Source organism: Eucalyptus grandis, chromosome 7 (assembly GCF_016545825.1).
Source record: "Eucalyptus grandis isolate ANBG69807.140 chromosome 7, ASM1654582v1, whole genome shotgun sequence".
Lineage (NCBI taxonomy): Eukaryota > Viridiplantae > Streptophyta > Magnoliopsida > Myrtales > Myrtaceae > Eucalyptus > Eucalyptus grandis.
In genome coordinates this window covers 51,228,369-51,244,836 of record NC_052618.1, presented here as the reverse complement: position 1 = coordinate 51,244,836, position 16,468 = coordinate 51,228,369, and the positions used below count along the sequence as shown (strand labels likewise).

At 40.5% G+C, this 16,468-nt stretch overlaps 3 protein-coding genes across 5 annotated transcripts; 1 reads left to right on the top strand and 2 right to left on the bottom strand.

Annotated features, from left to right (window-relative positions):
- Nucleotides 1–1,113: 1,113 nt before the first annotated feature.
- LOC104454066 (beta-glucosidase BoGH3B) lies at nt 1,114–8,099 on the bottom strand. 3 transcript variants are annotated; one of them, XM_010068788.3, is made up of 12 exons: nt 7,891–8,099; nt 7,271–7,543; nt 5,928–6,132; nt 5,522–5,612; nt 5,261–5,406; nt 4,609–4,852; nt 3,653–3,757; nt 3,342–3,524; nt 2,887–3,091; nt 1,937–2,429; nt 1,459–1,538; nt 1,114–1,350 (listed from the first exon to the last, which is right to left on the bottom strand). In XM_010068788.3, exons 2-12 carry the CDS (start codon nt 7,497–7,499, stop codon nt 1,322–1,324), a joined length of 2,010 nt encoding a protein of 669 aa, XP_010067090.1. In that variant the 5' UTR covers nt 7,500–7,543; nt 7,891–8,099; the 3' UTR covers nt 1,114–1,321. The 3 variants fall into 3 exon arrangements, with proteins under 3 accessions (XP_010067090.1, XP_018733369.1, XP_039174021.1); XM_018877824.2 differs by having other exon boundaries at nt 7,934–8,099; XM_039318087.1 differs by lacking the exons at nt 1,114–1,350; nt 1,459–1,538; nt 1,937–2,429; nt 7,891–8,099 and having other exon boundaries at nt 2,915–3,099; nt 7,271–7,882.
- Nucleotides 8,100–9,556: 1,457 nt separating this feature from the next.
- LOC104454065 (inactive protein RESTRICTED TEV MOVEMENT 2) lies at nt 9,557–11,189 on the top strand. The gene is made up of 2 exons (XM_010068786.3): nt 9,557–9,890; nt 10,078–11,189. The coding sequence occupies exons 1-2, from the start codon at nt 9,749–9,751 to the stop codon at nt 11,025–11,027; spliced, it is 1,092 nt and encodes a 363-aa protein (XP_010067088.1). The 5' UTR covers nt 9,557–9,748; the 3' UTR covers nt 11,028–11,189.
- A 1,243-nt stretch (nt 11,190–12,432) lies between these two features.
- Nucleotides 12,433–14,568, bottom strand: LOC104455788 (chemocyanin-like). The gene is made up of 2 exons (XM_010070519.1): nt 14,427–14,568; nt 12,433–12,638 (listed from the first exon to the last, which is right to left on the bottom strand). Exons 1-2 carry the CDS (start codon nt 14,566–14,568, stop codon nt 12,433–12,435), a joined length of 348 nt encoding a protein of 115 aa, XP_010068821.1.
- Between the last annotated feature and the right edge of the window lie 1,900 nt (nt 14,569–16,468).

Genomic DNA, 16,468 nt, shown 5'->3' with positions numbered 1-16,468 from the left:
CAGGAGGCTGCCGCGTGTCACGTGCCCCACCAAGGATCGTCCATGGGTTATTTTCCTTATGTGTCTCAGAACGAGGGCTTGGGCCTTCCATCCGGCATGGCTGTGATGATATTCGGCCCAATTCAGGAAAAATTGTGTAGAATAGTGAATCGATTGTTAAAGTAAGAAGGATTAAATACCACAATTCCTCAATTTTTGTTTGTCGCGAAAAACCTTAAATTTTATTTTCTTCTTTTTGTGTCATAAGAAAACTCAAACTTATACCGGTGCCACAAATAAGACCTTGGATGAAACTGTAATACAAGATATACATATTACGCACATGTAAGTTTCATAGGTTTTAGTGACAACAAAAAAAGTTAGGAATATTCTTTACCAAAAAAAAAAAAAGTTGGGAATATTTGTGTCGTCTTGACAAGTTTTAGGTTTTTGGCAACACAAGAAAAAAATTAAGTATATGTGTCACGATGACATAATTTGGGGCTTTTGTTGATATTTGTCCAAGTAAGAAATTAAGAATTCATTACTTACGAATAGTTCAAAAACCCCATAAACTAAAATCACCGACTTTTCAAACATGGTTAGTAGTTTTCAAATAAATGATGGTAATTTTTCAGAGGTGTTAATTATTTCTAGTATTACATTAGTAATTTTATAAGCGCGTGAGCATGTAAAAACCATCTGAGCTAAGACAATCATCGCCATTTTGTAAATTCTTTGAGATGATACGTGCAATAATAAAACAGTCCCGTTTTGCAGTGATCAAGGCTCCTTTAAGTTTATGTTCGGCGATTGAGCTAGAAAATCCGAAATGCCGAGGTACGTACAGTATGAGCTTTTAAGAATCCGATATGTCCTGTTATCCTCAGTGACCTCCGGTCAGTCATTAGGACGAACAATTTTAATCTCACAGGCTTGACACACTTTTGTCAAATCAAACGACATCGAGGGACAGCCCGGCGCCGCAATCTTTTCAAGGATTATCGTGAAATTCCAATGATCGACACAGAACTCAATTACAGGAATTTAAGGAGTTTCGAGTCGAACTGTACCGATATAACTGCGCTTGTGCACAGAGCTCTGGCTCTTGAGAGCGGGGAAGAATGTATAGATACACAGCACAGAAGATCCCATCAAGTGCTCCAATATATAGTTCTGGAAACCCGAGTCATTACAGTGTCGGACTGCAAAGTTGGGGAGGGAGAAGCTATTTTGCTCTCATGAATCAAATAAGACTAATAGAAGATACAAGGAGATGAATCATTTTCCGCCCGGTGAACATACAAATGAACTACAGAAGTTACATCTTCTACCATATCAATTAGAACTTCGACGCCCGCCACCTATAACCTACCAACATCAGAAAACAGAGGACAAAGAAATCAACCGCTCGAAAGCAAAGTCGAGCAACATGCCACAGAAGCTTTGTATGGACAGTTAGAATTCATGTCAACATACCTGTTACATATAAGCTGATAGCTAAGCAGGCTGTGACCATTAGGAGGCGTGGTCCCCCATCAGCACCGTGTGAGGTAGCTCTGTATAGAGAAATTAAATTCAGCACAGAAGAACCAGGTAACAGCTATTACTTGCACTTCAGGATTGCATATTGGTAAATAACTCATCATCATTGACAGTCATCATTGCGATAAATTCAGCTGGAGCATATCACCAACACTCTATCAAAGAGCAACTTCTTCGAACAAAAAGAACATCAGATACCACATAAATGTTGTGGAAAAAACTTGAATGATTCACATGGCAATTCAAAAAGATCTTAAGTGGTCATGTCTCCAATAAGCGTGCAACCACATTTGTCAATTGCCAACACAAATTAAATGTAAGACAGCATAAGCCAATCAACATAATCTTAATACCAAAGCAATTTTAATTTTGGAGCTCGCGCCCTTAGAACGAATTCAGCCATAGTAGTTACCTTGCTACAAGGCCTGGGACAGACTCAGTTTTGAGTCCAAAATCAAAAGGAAAGAGTGGATCGTAGTGCAAATCCCCAAAATTCATTGGGAGTTGATCCACAGATTTGAACCATGTCCTTGGAAGCTTTCCACTGAACCCATAGTCCCCAAAAAGAACATCAGCCACTCCCTGACCTTCAGTGCCCGGTAACCATGCTGCCACTAGGGCATCAATTGAAGATATATATGGTTCAATTACGAGAGGTCTTCCTGAAACTACGATGACCACACACTTCATAGCCTCACAGACATTGGTAATGGTGGTGGGACCAGGGTCTGCCATTGTAAGTGTCGTGCTATCTCCGGCAGTCTCTGCATAAGGGTGCTCACCCACAACAACAATAGCATAATCGAAATCAGTGGACTTCACAAAATCCTTGTCAGGGTTTTCTTGGTAGACTACTTCTGTGCTCAAATCAACTGTAGAATTTATGGCACTGAGGATTGTAGTTCCTGCAGCAGCATAAAAAAACCCATCAATACAAAAGTTTCCCTTTAGTTGACTTCAAAGGAACCTGAAAGATTAGATGACACAGTTATTAGTGTTCAAGTCTGCACAGAAGTGAACAATGCTAAATGCCCTCCTCAGCAACTTCAGGCTTCAGTGATAATTTCTTTCTCCTTTCCTGAGAAACCTAATGCCACCATTACCTTTCCCAACACAACAAGGAAACAAACCCAAGGTATTTAAACAAATGAACTAGATCTTCACTTTACCATAATGCATAACTAGTCTGTCCAAAGAAATCATCCGCAAAATTTTTAAGCTTTCTTCATGGCAAAGCTTGCTGTTTAGATGCTTATCGTGCTGTCTCATTTTGAAAATAAATGAAAAGACTTTAATTGTTCAAAAAGACGAAATGCCATGATGTTCTACAACCCTTAGTAGTAGTAGTAGTAGTAGTAGTACCTCGGGTGTAGTTATTTCCACTAAATCCTTGCCAGGTGATTGTCCATCCACCACACTGATAACCCAAATTATCAGCATGACTACCTGCAACCAGGATCTTCTTTGGCTTCTTTGGAAGTGGCAGTAAAGGATCAGTCTCATTTTTCCCATTCTTCAGCAGCACAAGAGAATTTCTCACAGCTTCCCTCGCCAACTCTCTGTGTGCCTGGTAAACTAACAGGACAAGTAATTATCCATGGTGATGTAAGTTAGCTTACTTACAAAAGCAGTGGGAGCAAACAAAGAAATTTAAGCATATCTAACTGAAAAAAGACGGTGGTTCATAGAATATGCCAAGTAAAATGCCCGATCCTTCTTAAAGTGTTTTTCATTTGCCTTAGCACCAAGCCACCAGCAGGTATCATAATCTAGTACAGAAACTTGGAATGTTCATATGGGATAATAACTTCACTGACCTGGCTTCCAAGTTCGTTCACCAGACTAAGATCAGCCAGAGGATTTTCAAAGAGGCCCATGGTGAACTTGACAAACAATATTCTCCCCACTGCATCATCAATTCGATCCATAGGGATAACCTTCTCTTTAACTAGGTAAGTTAGATCATTAATAAATTCTGTAAAATTGAAAGGAACCATAACCTGTTGAAGACAAAACCAAGACTAGGTATTAACTACATTTGCTTTGATCTGAACTTGAATTGTCAAATGACAGAGCCATCTCTAAAATGACAGTTGAGAAAATATCAAATAGCAGAACAGAACCTAACCATGTCGATTCCAGCTAAAATTCCAGCTTCAACAGAATAGGTATAGTTTGCATGAGGGGGAGAAGTGATCCTGTCTATGCCTTGCCAATCTGAGATAACAAAGCCCTGAGATTCATTGAAATATCCAAGAGTAAGTGCTTGATATTCTGTGCTGTAAATATTTTACAATGAATTAATACACAACACCCGAGATTTAACCACCTTCAAAGGGATCCACTATATTTTCTTTTAATAGCTGGGATCCACTGTCAACTACATCTCAATAAAGTATGTCTTCCAAAAGGTGATGATGTGTAAATAACATGTCGCAGAGCTAGTTTGTAGCAGAATATGAGTGTTAATGAAGATATTTGGCAGAAAGGCATCTTGTCGGATAACTGTGATCAAGTGCATGGAAGTGTATGTTCTTCAGCAACCAAGAAGTTAACTATTCAAATATTTTATGTATACGAGGTTTTGACGTTAGATGAGTAGCACTGATGGAACTAGAACATAAATAGATAGAACACAGGAGATATAGATGACGGTTAGGCCATACAGAGAAACAGATTGCTAGGCCATATACTTCTTATGCATCAAGTTTGCACCGAGCTTGAAATATTTTTTTTAAGCAAATTCGTATATGATGGCATAATTTCATATGAACAGAGCATGAAGAATGTAGGTTGGCGAGTCTAAAAGATGAGTACTGGAGAAATGAATTTTAATCGGACATGCCGATTTGATGGAGGATCAGCATTGAAAAAGACTTGCACAAACACTATAATGCTAGGAATAACAAAAGCAGAACTCTTTATGCACATCATGTGACCACCTAATGCCATATATAAACCTTTGTTCCCATCTCAGGACTCTTAAAATCCTTCACCTAAGGACACAATCTGTTGAGCAGCACAAAATGCCGCTGTGTTGTGCTAATTATGTATATAGCTGAAACAATGCAGAGTGGATCGAACCTTGAATTTGAGGGTGTTCTTAAGGAAACCAGTAACTAGGTCACGATTAGCATGCATCTTTTCTCCATTCCAGCTAGAGTAAGAGACCATGACTGTTGAAACACCCTTAATTATTGCATCTGTATAAGCAGGCATGTGGATGCTAAGCAAACCATGCATGTCAACAACAGTGTTGTCCTCATTGATCCCCTTGGAAGTTCCTCCATCACCCACAAAGTGCTTTGCACACGCTGCAACCTTGTTCCTGTGGAAATTTTGAAGTAAAAATCAAAGAGGAAAGTCTTCCAAGAAAGACAATTTAATATTGACAACTGACAACAATAAACAAGAAAAGAGCAAAGTTGATGGGACTTCAATACTAAAGACAGCATTTCTTAGTAAAGATGGTGCCAGAAGATCAGTAGCAATTGACGAAGCGAGGAACTAATCACAGAGAAACATGACACCAGTTTTGGCAGATCAGAGAGAATGCACTTTTCAAGTTGCCAGGTGTGTCACATATGGCATATCAGGTAAGCTTTGGAAAATGTTGAACTGCTGAAAGAATATATTGCAATAACTCCATTGAAAAAAAGGTACCACCTTGACATATTAACTTAGCACATTACAATTTGAATCTGCAGTCTACACTAGAAAGCCATAGAGTCCATACTTTCCATCAACATATGGAACTCCTTTGCGAGAGCCAGAAGGAATATCTCCTTGTAATCCAGGTATAATCTCAGTCATTTGTCGCACAATATCCTCATTTTCACTATAGCTTTCATAACACCTGCCCCACCTTGGATCTCTGCAAACCTATCACAATAGTTTCAAGAAATAAAATTCTGAAAAGGCATATATGACAACTTTAGAAGCATATATTGGATATGTTTTTGCTTAATTCTGTCAACATTTAGTTTAAGCTGCTTACTGCAATGCAGGGGGCAAAGACATAAGGAATCCCTGTGGCTCTGACTTCAAGGGCTGTGGCAGCACCAATCTTTTTCACCAATTTGGGGTCTCTGCACATGAGGTAATAATCAATGAAACATTCCACTTAGATAGATCCAGAGAACTATTTTCAATGTTCTGGAGTAAATAGCATATCAGGTAAATATTTTGCCCTGACAGGAGTACTGACAAGCAACTTCAAACCGAATGATAGTGATTCAGATTACTAAACCTATTAAGTCAGAAGCTGGTATTTCAGAAATTGACATAACATTGATGCAGTACAAAATCAGGCAGGACGGTATCTCAGAAATCTATACCACATCAGAAGTAATTTTTAAAGCTAAAAACATTACAATACATGCAAGAAGCAACACTTTCTTTACCTTGTTGCACCAAGACCAATATTATGCGGAAAAATTGTGGCATTGTACACGTTATTGTGCCCATGAACAGCATCTATTCCATATATCATTGGGATACCCAATCTACTGGACAAAGCACCTTTCTGATAGCCATTTATCATATTGACCCAATCCTCTGCACTTGCCTCTGGAAGTGGCGTGCTCCCACCACCACTCAAGACACTCCCTGCAACATACCAAATGACATTTCAAGAGTCTGCCAATTGAACCTGTCAGTTTTATGGGACCCTTTCTTGATGTAAAGATGAAGTCTCTGTGAAAGCTATATACAGATACGAGTTATTGCATTAGTTATTTGCAAACTTCTCAGAGTTTAAATATGAAAAAATATAGGTGGGGGGCCATGGAGTCCGTAACACATCATAATCACATCAACCAAAGAATTCAGTAGATGTTCTAGGTTATTGATGCCTCTAAAGCATCTAGAGTAGCATGACTTTAGGAGGCAGGGTCTCTGATGTACAAAATGCATGAAGTATGTGTAATTGGTGTGGCTTTATCTATGGTAACATCGCATACAGATTTACGACAGAGAAACAATATCATGTGAATTCGAGGGATGTAAACTTCTGAAGAAAAAGATAAAAGGATTTTTATATTCCTATTCCCGATTGTCGTACTTACAACAAGGATTGCATGAGTAACAGTGGAAGGACAATTGTGCTTTTTTTCAACTCCAAGATAGAAGTCCTGCTTCTTTTATAACATTGAAATGAATTCAATTAATATGAGAGTCTAACTTATGGCTAGAACCCAGATTGTACATTCATATGTGAAAGAGGTTGATCACCCCTTGCGTCTCTTGTAGTAAAATAGAGACTCTGTGATCCCTTGCAAAATGAAACCAAAATGAATCATGTCCATGGCCGCATACATGAGTTGATACCGCTAGGATTTTCACCTGGACTAAAAGAATCAGAAAAAGGCAAATGCTCATTCACCACAAAATATTATCTCTATGAAGGTCAGGTGGCCGCTTATACACTGCACTGGATAACTGGAAATGAACGATTATTGTGACATAAACAAATTAAACTTCTAGATCATGTGCCCCTCACTCACATAACAGTAGGTCCAACATGCGTGGAGCCCAGACATGAAATATATTGACCCCTTATAAACTTTGCAATGGTAGGTCATTACTTAACGACCAAACTATTGCACCTTAAAAAAATGCAAACTTTATGGAACATATAATAATCCAAAAACAAACCCACATACCAAGTGCCCCAAAAAGAAACACGAGAAAGAAACAAAATAAGGTAAAACGCACAAGCATAAGCAAGTTGAACTGTTCTATTTACCAATCGAGTAGGTTTTCATGAAGTCGTCAGTCGCCACCATGCGATCGATCTGTGTCATCTGACCAATCTTCTCTTCCAGCGTCATTCTACTCAAGAGGTCCTTCACCCTTGCGGCCACCGGCTGCTTTGGGTCCTTGTACGCAACGTAGTCTGCGGATTGAGCCATTACCGATGCCACAAACCACCATAGTGTGAGCACCCCAAGCGTTCGAAGAAAAGCCCCGCCCATCTCTCAGTCCACACCACCCGACCCACAAGAGCCCCGGTTCAGTCCTACATCACCCAAAACGGGAACATCCCATCAGTTTCATTTCGAGGGAAACTGCTCTGTCCGGCTGCGCTGAGAGAAAATAGGCAAGAACACCACAACAGCTCGCGACGGTATGCATCTCCCATCTCTCGTTAAGCTACCGTGCGCGAGTGATAAAGGAACCATCTTTTCATAGCCCTTCTCGCCTAGTCATGCTAATGAAAAGCTTGAAGAATCCAAAAGGGTCGATCTACTATCCCATCCCCTGTTCTCGAGTACTATTATAAGCGAGAGCTAAAAAGACCACTTTACAGATTCTTTTATCAGAGCAAAAAGCCACATTTCAGAGAAAGAAAGAGAGAGAGCTTACAGTGCAAAAGAAGAAGCACAGAGAGAGAGAGAGATGATATTACAGCTGAATGTGACCGAAAGGGCGTAGTGATGGGAAGGCACGTACAGATACAGCATAAAAGGAGCACAAGAAGTTAAACAAAAAAGATGATGAAGTGAACGCGTTAGATGCGACGAGAAAAGGAGAAATGGTCAGTGGAGAATGGAGAGAAAATGGTGACGGAAGTCTAGTCAAGTGAATGAAGTGAAGTGCGGGACGATGTTGTTGTCCAAGTCTTTACCGGGTTGGGTGGGCTGCTCCGCCGGCGATTCGTGGGAACGTGGTCGTGGCGAGCGGGAGGCCTTTTACTGTTCTATTCTGGTCCTCCATTTTTCTGAATTCTCATTTTGGGCCCCCTCTCAACATCTGAGAATCCTATTTCCGAAAAGTGTCTTGAGCCACACGATATCAATTATCAAACACAAACACCACTTGATATGCCAATTTTTCATTTATTTATTAAATCAGAGTCCTCTCTCGACATCTAAAGAAAAAGATAGAAACCACGTCATTTGATGTCTGTATTGCGTAAAAGTTCTCTTCCGGGTCAATTGCTTAATTTCCGATTTGCACGAGAGAGTCGCAATTGCTCTAACATTCACATGAAAAAGTGCAAGCCTTCTATGTTCAAGAACCCTGCGGCAATTTAAATAAGTACTCGTAATATGTGACACCACAATACTTAGGGGCGAGCACGGTTATAGGTAAAATTTGGAACTAGAGAATTGAATCGATGGGAGTTGGTTTAGTTTTAGGTTTCAAGGTATGCAAATTAGGTTCTAAGTTCCAAAAGTTATTGAATCTCTTTCGACGGGTAAAATTCTAGATTTTTTTAGTTTATTTTTTCGCCAATTCTATGTCTTATGATAAATATATAATCTGAAATCACTAGTATAAATTTTCTATTTTATGATCAAAATTTTTACTTTGTTAATATTTCATATCTTTCGTGTGTTTAAATATAAGTTGTGAATAGGGAATTGTAGTAGCAAGTGGTGGCAATTAAACGTGATGATTTATTGTGATTTTTCAATTAATAATATAGGTGGAACCTAGGACCTTAGAACTGATTATAGACACAATGAAAGGATAAGTTCTAAGTTCCAACTTCTAAAAAATGAGGAACTTGATCTAACAAGTGGATTCTAGATTCTAGGTGGAATTTATACGGAATGTGGAACCGTTCACCACTAATGATACTCTTTGGAAAAAGAAAAGCGAGTTCATCCTTGTGCGATCTATGTCTCACTACTCTGTTATTGTCTAGTCGAGTGCCACGCGTGCCATCCTCCAAAAGCACCCAATAACTTCTCGACGGGTTGGATTGGTGTTCATACACGTTCCGGTTGGATTCGAGACGAGAATTGTCCATATATTTTAATGTTGGGTTCAGCTTTTTGTTTATGGATTCTCTAATTCCCAAGGAGTCGTGCAAAAAGCACGAGAGGAGTCATCCTCAAGTAGGGAATTTAAAATGGGAGGGATGGGATTGGCTTAGAGCACCAAAATGGGACATGTCGTATCGCCTCTCACGTAGGCGAGGCGTAGAGGCTAAATAAGGAACTTTGGGCTTTGTTTCTCGCAGAAGCAACGCATTGCCTTGTTGAATTTGACTCCAGAAAGCCATCACCGAAGAGACCGACCGAAGCAATCGACAGGGACGAACGCACGAAACCTGCGTACGCCCCAAACATTACCGATACCGTCGAAACAAGTATATATACGGACCAACAGCGCCGAGCTAAATGTCCATCTTACGATCAAGCAAAGAGACGCACTGCACAGATAACGATATCGGTCGATAATCTTGGAAGGGAAGGAAATATAGGATACGTCAATGGCGACGAGGCCGAGAACGTCCGGGACTGTTGCTGGCAGGGTGGCGCAAGCCATGGGAATTCCTGTGTATGAGGATTTCGAGCCCAGGTTCGAGTGGCAGGAGGAACCAACGGCGAATTTCTTGAGCATTTCTCTTCCAGGTTCTGCATATTACTCACTTCTTCCTTTTCGGTATCTATCCTTGTTCTGCCATCAGTAGTCTAGTACGTGTGTCATGATTTCTCGATTTCAAGGACGTGTCCTGAGATAATGAGATTCCATCGAGCGCAATTGGTTTGACCGACTGTGATGAAATCGATATTTGCATGCGAATATGTTTATACACAGGTTTTGTGAAGGAGCAATTTAGGGTGACATATAATGAGCGACTGCGAACTGTGAGAGTCAGCGGAGAGCGTCCTCTCGAGGCCAACAGATTCAGCCGTTTCAGCAAGGATTTCGAAGTCCCGGAGAATTGCAAGCCGGGTGAGATCAGAGGCAAGTTTGACGGCGGAGCTCTCGTCTTAACCCTGCCAAAGAAAACAATCACGCAAGTCCCTCCTAAAGCAGCACCGCCCCAGGTGACGGCGACCCAGAAACAATCTCCGAGCACTGAAAAAGAGCCAAAATCCCCTAAGGTTGATCAACAAAATGTTCCCCCAAAGACCGCCTCAAGCGAAGACGTCGGGAAGAAGAAGAGCAGCAATGAGGTGGTCGCCGGCGCAAAGGGAGCCGTTGATCTGCCGAAACATCAAAAGGGTCAAGAAGATGCCCCTCCAAAAGCGACCTCAAGCAACGCCAGCGACCCAAATGCGAGCCGGGTCAAGCCTCAAGAAGCTGCGTCAGATGCGAGGCCTGACCGTGCTGCTTATAGAGTTGATGCAGGCTTGCGAATTGTAGCAAAGGAGAAGGGCGACGGACCTACCGACAAATCGCCCAAAACCGAGAAACCCAAAGATCAACCGATTCCACGTGATACTAGGGGCAAAACATCCTCGCAGAACGAGGACAACGCGCAGAGAAACGGAGCGATGGAGGTTTCGAGGAAGAACAACAGCGAGGCCAGATTGGATGATGAGAAGCAAAAGCTCAGCATTCCAGAAGCCATCTCGGGCAAGAAAGCGGATGGAACCGAGGATCTGGTGGGTGTTGTGAAGAGGGCGGTGAAGGGACTGACCGCAGGTTTGAACGAAGATAGGCAACTGGTCGTGAAAGTGGGGATGGCAGTTGTGGTGATTGTAGCTCTCGGGGCCTATCTGTCCTACAGATATGGATCTTCCACAAGAGCCAAGAACTAGCTTCTATCGACAGCATATCGTCCTCAAATAAGAGAAAGTTACTCAAATGCCATCATCGGGTTCCTCATGAAATGAAATCCATCGTCCAGTCTCTGTGAATAAATCTCATGTTTAGTGAACTTTTAGTGAATTTAAACGAAGAAAGTGACATTGAACGACCTACATCAGCCATCTCTTTCGTTTAATCTGAACTGAGGATGAGCAAAAGCAAAACTACGGAAATCTCAAAATTTGAAATAATGAAAGTCACCACTCCAGATGGATCATAAGCACTGGATCGACATGAGGCACTTGTTCAAATTTCCCTGGTTTCACCTCGTTCGAGCATTTCTAACTTGATCAATGACGAAAGAGCCAAAACTATGTCAGAATTTAGTTAGGAGTAACAGCCATTACTAGACACACCAAAACACCTAAAAATCTACTGTGTAGCAAGTGCTAAGACGTGAAATCTCTGCCTCAGTGGACCCGGCGATATCACTCCATGATGAGCAGGAGGTGATTGCAACCTTCTGGCTTGAGCAGTCACGATGATATGAACTAATAAAGTACCAGGTGCCGGGACTACCTGGTGTTATCTGGTCATTGCCACTTGCTTTTCCCAGGGTTGCTCTCCCTTCTAAAGAGGATTTTCCATGGTACCGCGCCCAAAGAGTGGCGCTATACTTGGAAGTTGCTGACGGTTGCAAGTTTTCCACACGTTTTTGAAGGAGAAAGCACCGTTGCTGAACTGTGGGCAAGGCTCAAATCGCTCTACCTGACGAAAACCTTGATGAACTAACTACTGCTGAAACTAGGTTTGTTCTCACTATGCATTGCAGAAGGTATTTCTGCGGAACCCCATATTAATGACCTGATCAATTCTGCTACTTGAACTTAAAAAGTCGTGATACCACGATCGATGGAGTGAGAATTAGGCAATACTTTGTTGTCGAGCACTTCTAATTTTAAAAAAGTGGAATTCAGAGTTAACATTCCCTTGGTTTCTCATCATTTGAGCATTTATATCTCGATCAATGACGAAAGAGCAACAACAATGTCCGAATCGAAGATATACATTTGAGAGGCAATTCTGTAACCCCAGGTGGCTTTTGCATAGCCAAAATGATGAACAAAGGTCATTGTTATATATGAGCTTCATGAGCTTAAAAAATCCAGAGATAAAAAAGGAGAAAGTAGTAAATCAACGGATTCAAGGATCAGTGGGCCTATTTTGCTGATCCTTAATTAAGCGGGCAAAGCAATCGGAGCATTTTATTGAGACCACTACATGCCTTAGTTATCTAGACGATTCCAACATCATTTTACTTCATACAATGGGAAAATCTGGAAAGTAAACCAAAACAGTGGCACGGGTGCTAGGACCGATGAAATCCTTGCCCCGATTGACCGCATTGGCGTCATTTCACGGTGAATAGACAGTGACTGCCATCTTCTGGTTAGCGAAGTCGCAGTGATACGAGCAGATGAAGTACCATGTGCCGGCGCTTGTCAATGTTATCTCGTCATTGCCACTTGTAAAAACCCCGTAGTTCGAGTTTGCTGAGCATGTGTTGTACCCATTGGCATCAACGGAGACCACGTTATGATAGGTGTTGTCGTAGGCGAAAACTGTCCATTTACACGAATGCTTAGAACCAGCTCAGTCGAAGCCATTAGTAACAAACTTATATAACGACACTCCTGTTCATCCTATTTGTTGGATTATAATGTCTTAGTGCTGCTGTTTTCTGTATTGTTTTTTCCTCTGTTTTTTTTTTTATTAAAAAACAGCAAAGTTCATTTAGTTATGTATTTAGTGTTTTTTGTTATTTTCTAGGAAGTTAATAGCACGTTTGTGTGCAGTTATGTGTTGCACGTACGTGAGCAATTTTTGCTTTGTATGTAGTTGTGATACTCGATAGTTTTTTTTCTTATTTAGAACAGACGTATGCAAGTTTGTGTTCTGTTTCTCTGTACTTCTCTTCCTCATCTGAAAAATATAGCTTCTGGTTTTCTGTTTTCTTGTTTACTGTTTTTGATCAGTAACAACAGTGGTATCAGAGCATGAATGATCTTGAGGGACTGTGAAGTGAAGCAAGTATCGAAATGTAAGCACTCCTATGGCTGTTAAAGAGAAGCTGCAGAAGAATGATGAAACAGATGCGGTAGATGCTTCTATGTATAGAAGTCTGATTGGGTGTCTCATGTATCTTATAACAATCAGACCAGATATTCTATTTGCTGTGAGTGTTTTATCTAGGTTTATGAGTAGTCCTAGTCAGTTACATTTGATTGCAACAAAAAGGGTATTGAGATATCTCAAAGGAACATTGTTCTTTGGTGTGAAGTTTAAGAAAGGTCAGAAGTTTAATTTGCAAGGATTTTCTGATAGTAACTAGGCTGGTTCAGTAGATGACATGAAGATTACGTCTGAATATTGTTTCAGTTTTGGTTCTACTTGTTTCTCCTGGTATTCTAAAAAGCAAGAGATTATAGCTCAGTCTACTGCAGAGGCTGAGTTTATAGCAGCTACTGCAACTGCAAATCAAGCTTTGTGGTTGAAGAAGATAATGAAAGATTTATGGCTGAATTCCAGTGGCTATATCGAAATTAATGTGGATAATCAAGTTGCTCTAGCAATATCTAAGAATCCACTTTTTCATGGCAAAACTAAACATTTCAAGGTTAAGTTCTTCTTTCTACGTGAGGTGCAACAAAATGGTGAAGTTAAGTTGGTTTATTGCAGATCTGAAGATCAACTTGTAGACATGTTCACAAAACCACTTCAAGCTGGAAGATTTAAAGTATTAAGAAAGAAAATTGGAGTATGCAGCAGCAACTGATTCAAGGAGGAGTTTTTTGGATTATAATGTCTCAGTGCTGCTATTTTTTGTCTTGTTTTTTCCTTTGTTTTTCTCTGTTTTTTTTATTAAAAAACAGCCAAGTTCATTTAGTTATGTATTTAGTATTTTTTGCTATTTTCTAGGAAGTTAATAGCACGTTTGTGTGCAATTATGTGTTGCACGTACGTAAGCAGTTTTTGCTTTGTATTTAGTTGTGATACTCGATAGTTTTTTTTTTCTTTAGAACAGACGTATGCAAGTTTGTGTTATGTTTCTCTGTGCTTCTCTTCCTCATCTGAAAAATATAGCTTCTGGTTTTCTGTTTTCTTGTTTAATGTTTTTGATCAGTAACAACACTATTGCTGTTGTTCACGCGAAAAATGGCTATGCGATATATCCCAATCTCAATCGAAGTACGATCTTGACAAACCATGCATGATAATTGACATGTGCATAGTCGTTTGGCATCAATAAGTGATGTCCATGCAGATTATGGATGTAAACATGCCGCTTGAGCAAATTCATGGTCACATGCAATTCCTACTCTTATAATGACAACGGTAAAATCAATTACCTAAAACATCATTGACATAGAAAGTCTTGTCGGCAGCCCACGAGTCGAGATCAATATTATAAGACCAGCCATATGTGTCCCCTACATAATACGTAGCAGCATAGCTCAGGGACGGAAGAATCAACACCGACATCATCACCATCGCTGCGACATTGAGAAAGCACTTTCCGAGGCGTGCCATTTCCGAGCTATTGTGCAGAGTGAAGCGCGTTTCTACAGAGATAGGAAGGTGTTTTGTGTGCGTCTGTGTCTGTCTCCGCTTGCATTTATGGGAGGGCAGTTCATTGTACTTGGTGATTTCATGAGCGAAGGGATTACGCATTGGAAAATGCTTTGGTTTACTCACCATGGCGATGAAATAAACGATGTAGAAATTGGCTCGAAGTGAGTCGTCCTTTCTGTGGAAGGCGGTTGAGCCCTAAATACTAACCTGAAACAGTCTAATGCGATTCAGGGACATGAGTCCAAGTTCATAAGACACAAAGGGCAGGCATTGACGAATCTACGTACAGCGAGCTTACTCAGCCTTGGCTCCATCAGTTTTCGTCAAGTTGAGTCGAGAATAAGCCGATCTCAAGCGCTGTAATGCTTCGACAGGAGCAGTGCTTGCTCAAGCCTAGTGGTATTGACAACGTTGTATACTCGAGGTGGAGGCGAGTCTGAATTTATAGCTTCAAACTCGAGCTTCAATTATGATCAAATCATGTTTTGACTTGTAAGAACATCAAGTAGCTTGGCTTGATGCTAACTAGAGGGCCGAGCTTTAACTCTTGTCAAGGTCGAGTTTGAGGTGTACGTTGTCCTACGTTTGGACTCTGAATTCATGATTTAACGCGTATAGAAGGTCGCTAATCGAATGATGACATGAATTTATTAGCAAGAAACTATAAAGAATTTGATAAAAGTTATGATTAGCCCTTGAAAGATTGCAACCGAATCCACAAAATCAATGATTTCAGTTAACGAATTTTACAAATGTGGAGATTCAAATTGCCAAATTCTTGTTGTATTCCTAGAGTTTTTGGGAGTACTGTCCAAAAAGTTTTAAACCTATTAAAAATTTATCAATTTAGTATATTCAGTCAATTTTGACTAGAAATCATTGATATGAATATTAGTAATCTTCCGTGATATCACCAGTGCTAACATAAATAATTTTTATAATTTATTTTTCTTTTCCTTTTTATCTTTGCTCACCGGCCATAAAGGCGTCGCTCAGTCTGAGCGAGGGCCTTAGAGGCCCCACTGGCCTTGAACAAGGGGGGCCTTACCCATAGTTGACGAGGATGCGAAGGCCCACGCTAGATTTGGGTAAGGGCCGCCTCATCTGTGGCGAGTGGGGCCGTGAAGGCCCTCACCCGTGATTGGCAAGGCTGTTAAGGCCTTGCCTGGGGCCGTTGGCAATAGCAACTAAAATGGCCCTCACTAAGTTTAGGCAAGGCCTTTGCAGTCAAGGAGGGTTGCTGGTGACCTACTACACAGTGAAAATACAAGTAAAGGATTCAACTTATCCCTAAAGAATGCCAATCATGGTTCATACCTTATATGGCATTTCCTAGAATGACAGATGAATTTTTTTTTCTATTTATCCATAAAGAGTAACAATAAAAAAATTATAAAAAAATTAACCCATTTTAGCATCAATGGTACTATGTAGGATGACCACCTTCTACGTTAATGATTTCCGGTTAAAATTAGCCGGATTAACTTAATTGGCAAATTATCAAAAAATTTATGACTCAGTTGGCAAAATTTAAAGGTTTAAGATTAATCGATCAGAGTGCAATGAGTTCACGATCTTGTGGACAACTGTCCCAGAGTATTCACAATATACAATTAAGGTACATTGCACCTTTATGCATACTATTCTGACATTCCCCGTATGCTAAGGCAAAATCTTCTACTTGTACCCTTAACGGGAAGAATGAACATTTTTCTCATTTTCCACAGTTGATTATATCCAACTGAATCACCATCGAGGGCTCAACTCACTCTACTTGACGAGAACTTTGATGAACAAATTACTGTTGAAACTACCTTTT

Coding starts and splice junctions, on each gene's coding strand:
- LOC104454066 (XM_010068788.3), bottom strand. CDS start 7,499: ATGGGCGGGGCTTTTCTTCGAACGCTTGGGGTGCTCACACTATGGTGG. Junction 5,613..5,927: donor ATTGGTCTTGGTGCAACAAG/GTAAAGAAAGTG, acceptor CCTCATGTGCAG/AGACCCCAAATTGGTGAAAA. Junction 3,092..3,341: donor TGAACGAACTTGGAAGCCAG/GTCAGTGAAGTT, acceptor TTAGTTTACCAG/GCACACAGAGAGTTGGCGAG.
- LOC104454065 (XM_010068786.3), top strand. CDS start 9,749: ATGGCGACGAGGCCGAGAACGTCCGGGACTGTTGCTGGCAGGGTGGCG. Junction 9,891..10,077: donor CTTGAGCATTTCTCTTCCAG/GTTCTGCATATT, acceptor GTTTATACACAG/GTTTTGTGAAGGAGCAATTT.
- LOC104455788 (XM_010070519.1), bottom strand. CDS start 14,568: ATGGTGATGATGTCGGTGTTGATTCTTCCGTCCCTGAGCTATGCTGCT. Junction 12,639..14,426: donor CTATGTCAATGATGTTTTAG/GTAATTGATTTT, acceptor GTAAATGGACAG/TTTTCGCCTACGACAACACC.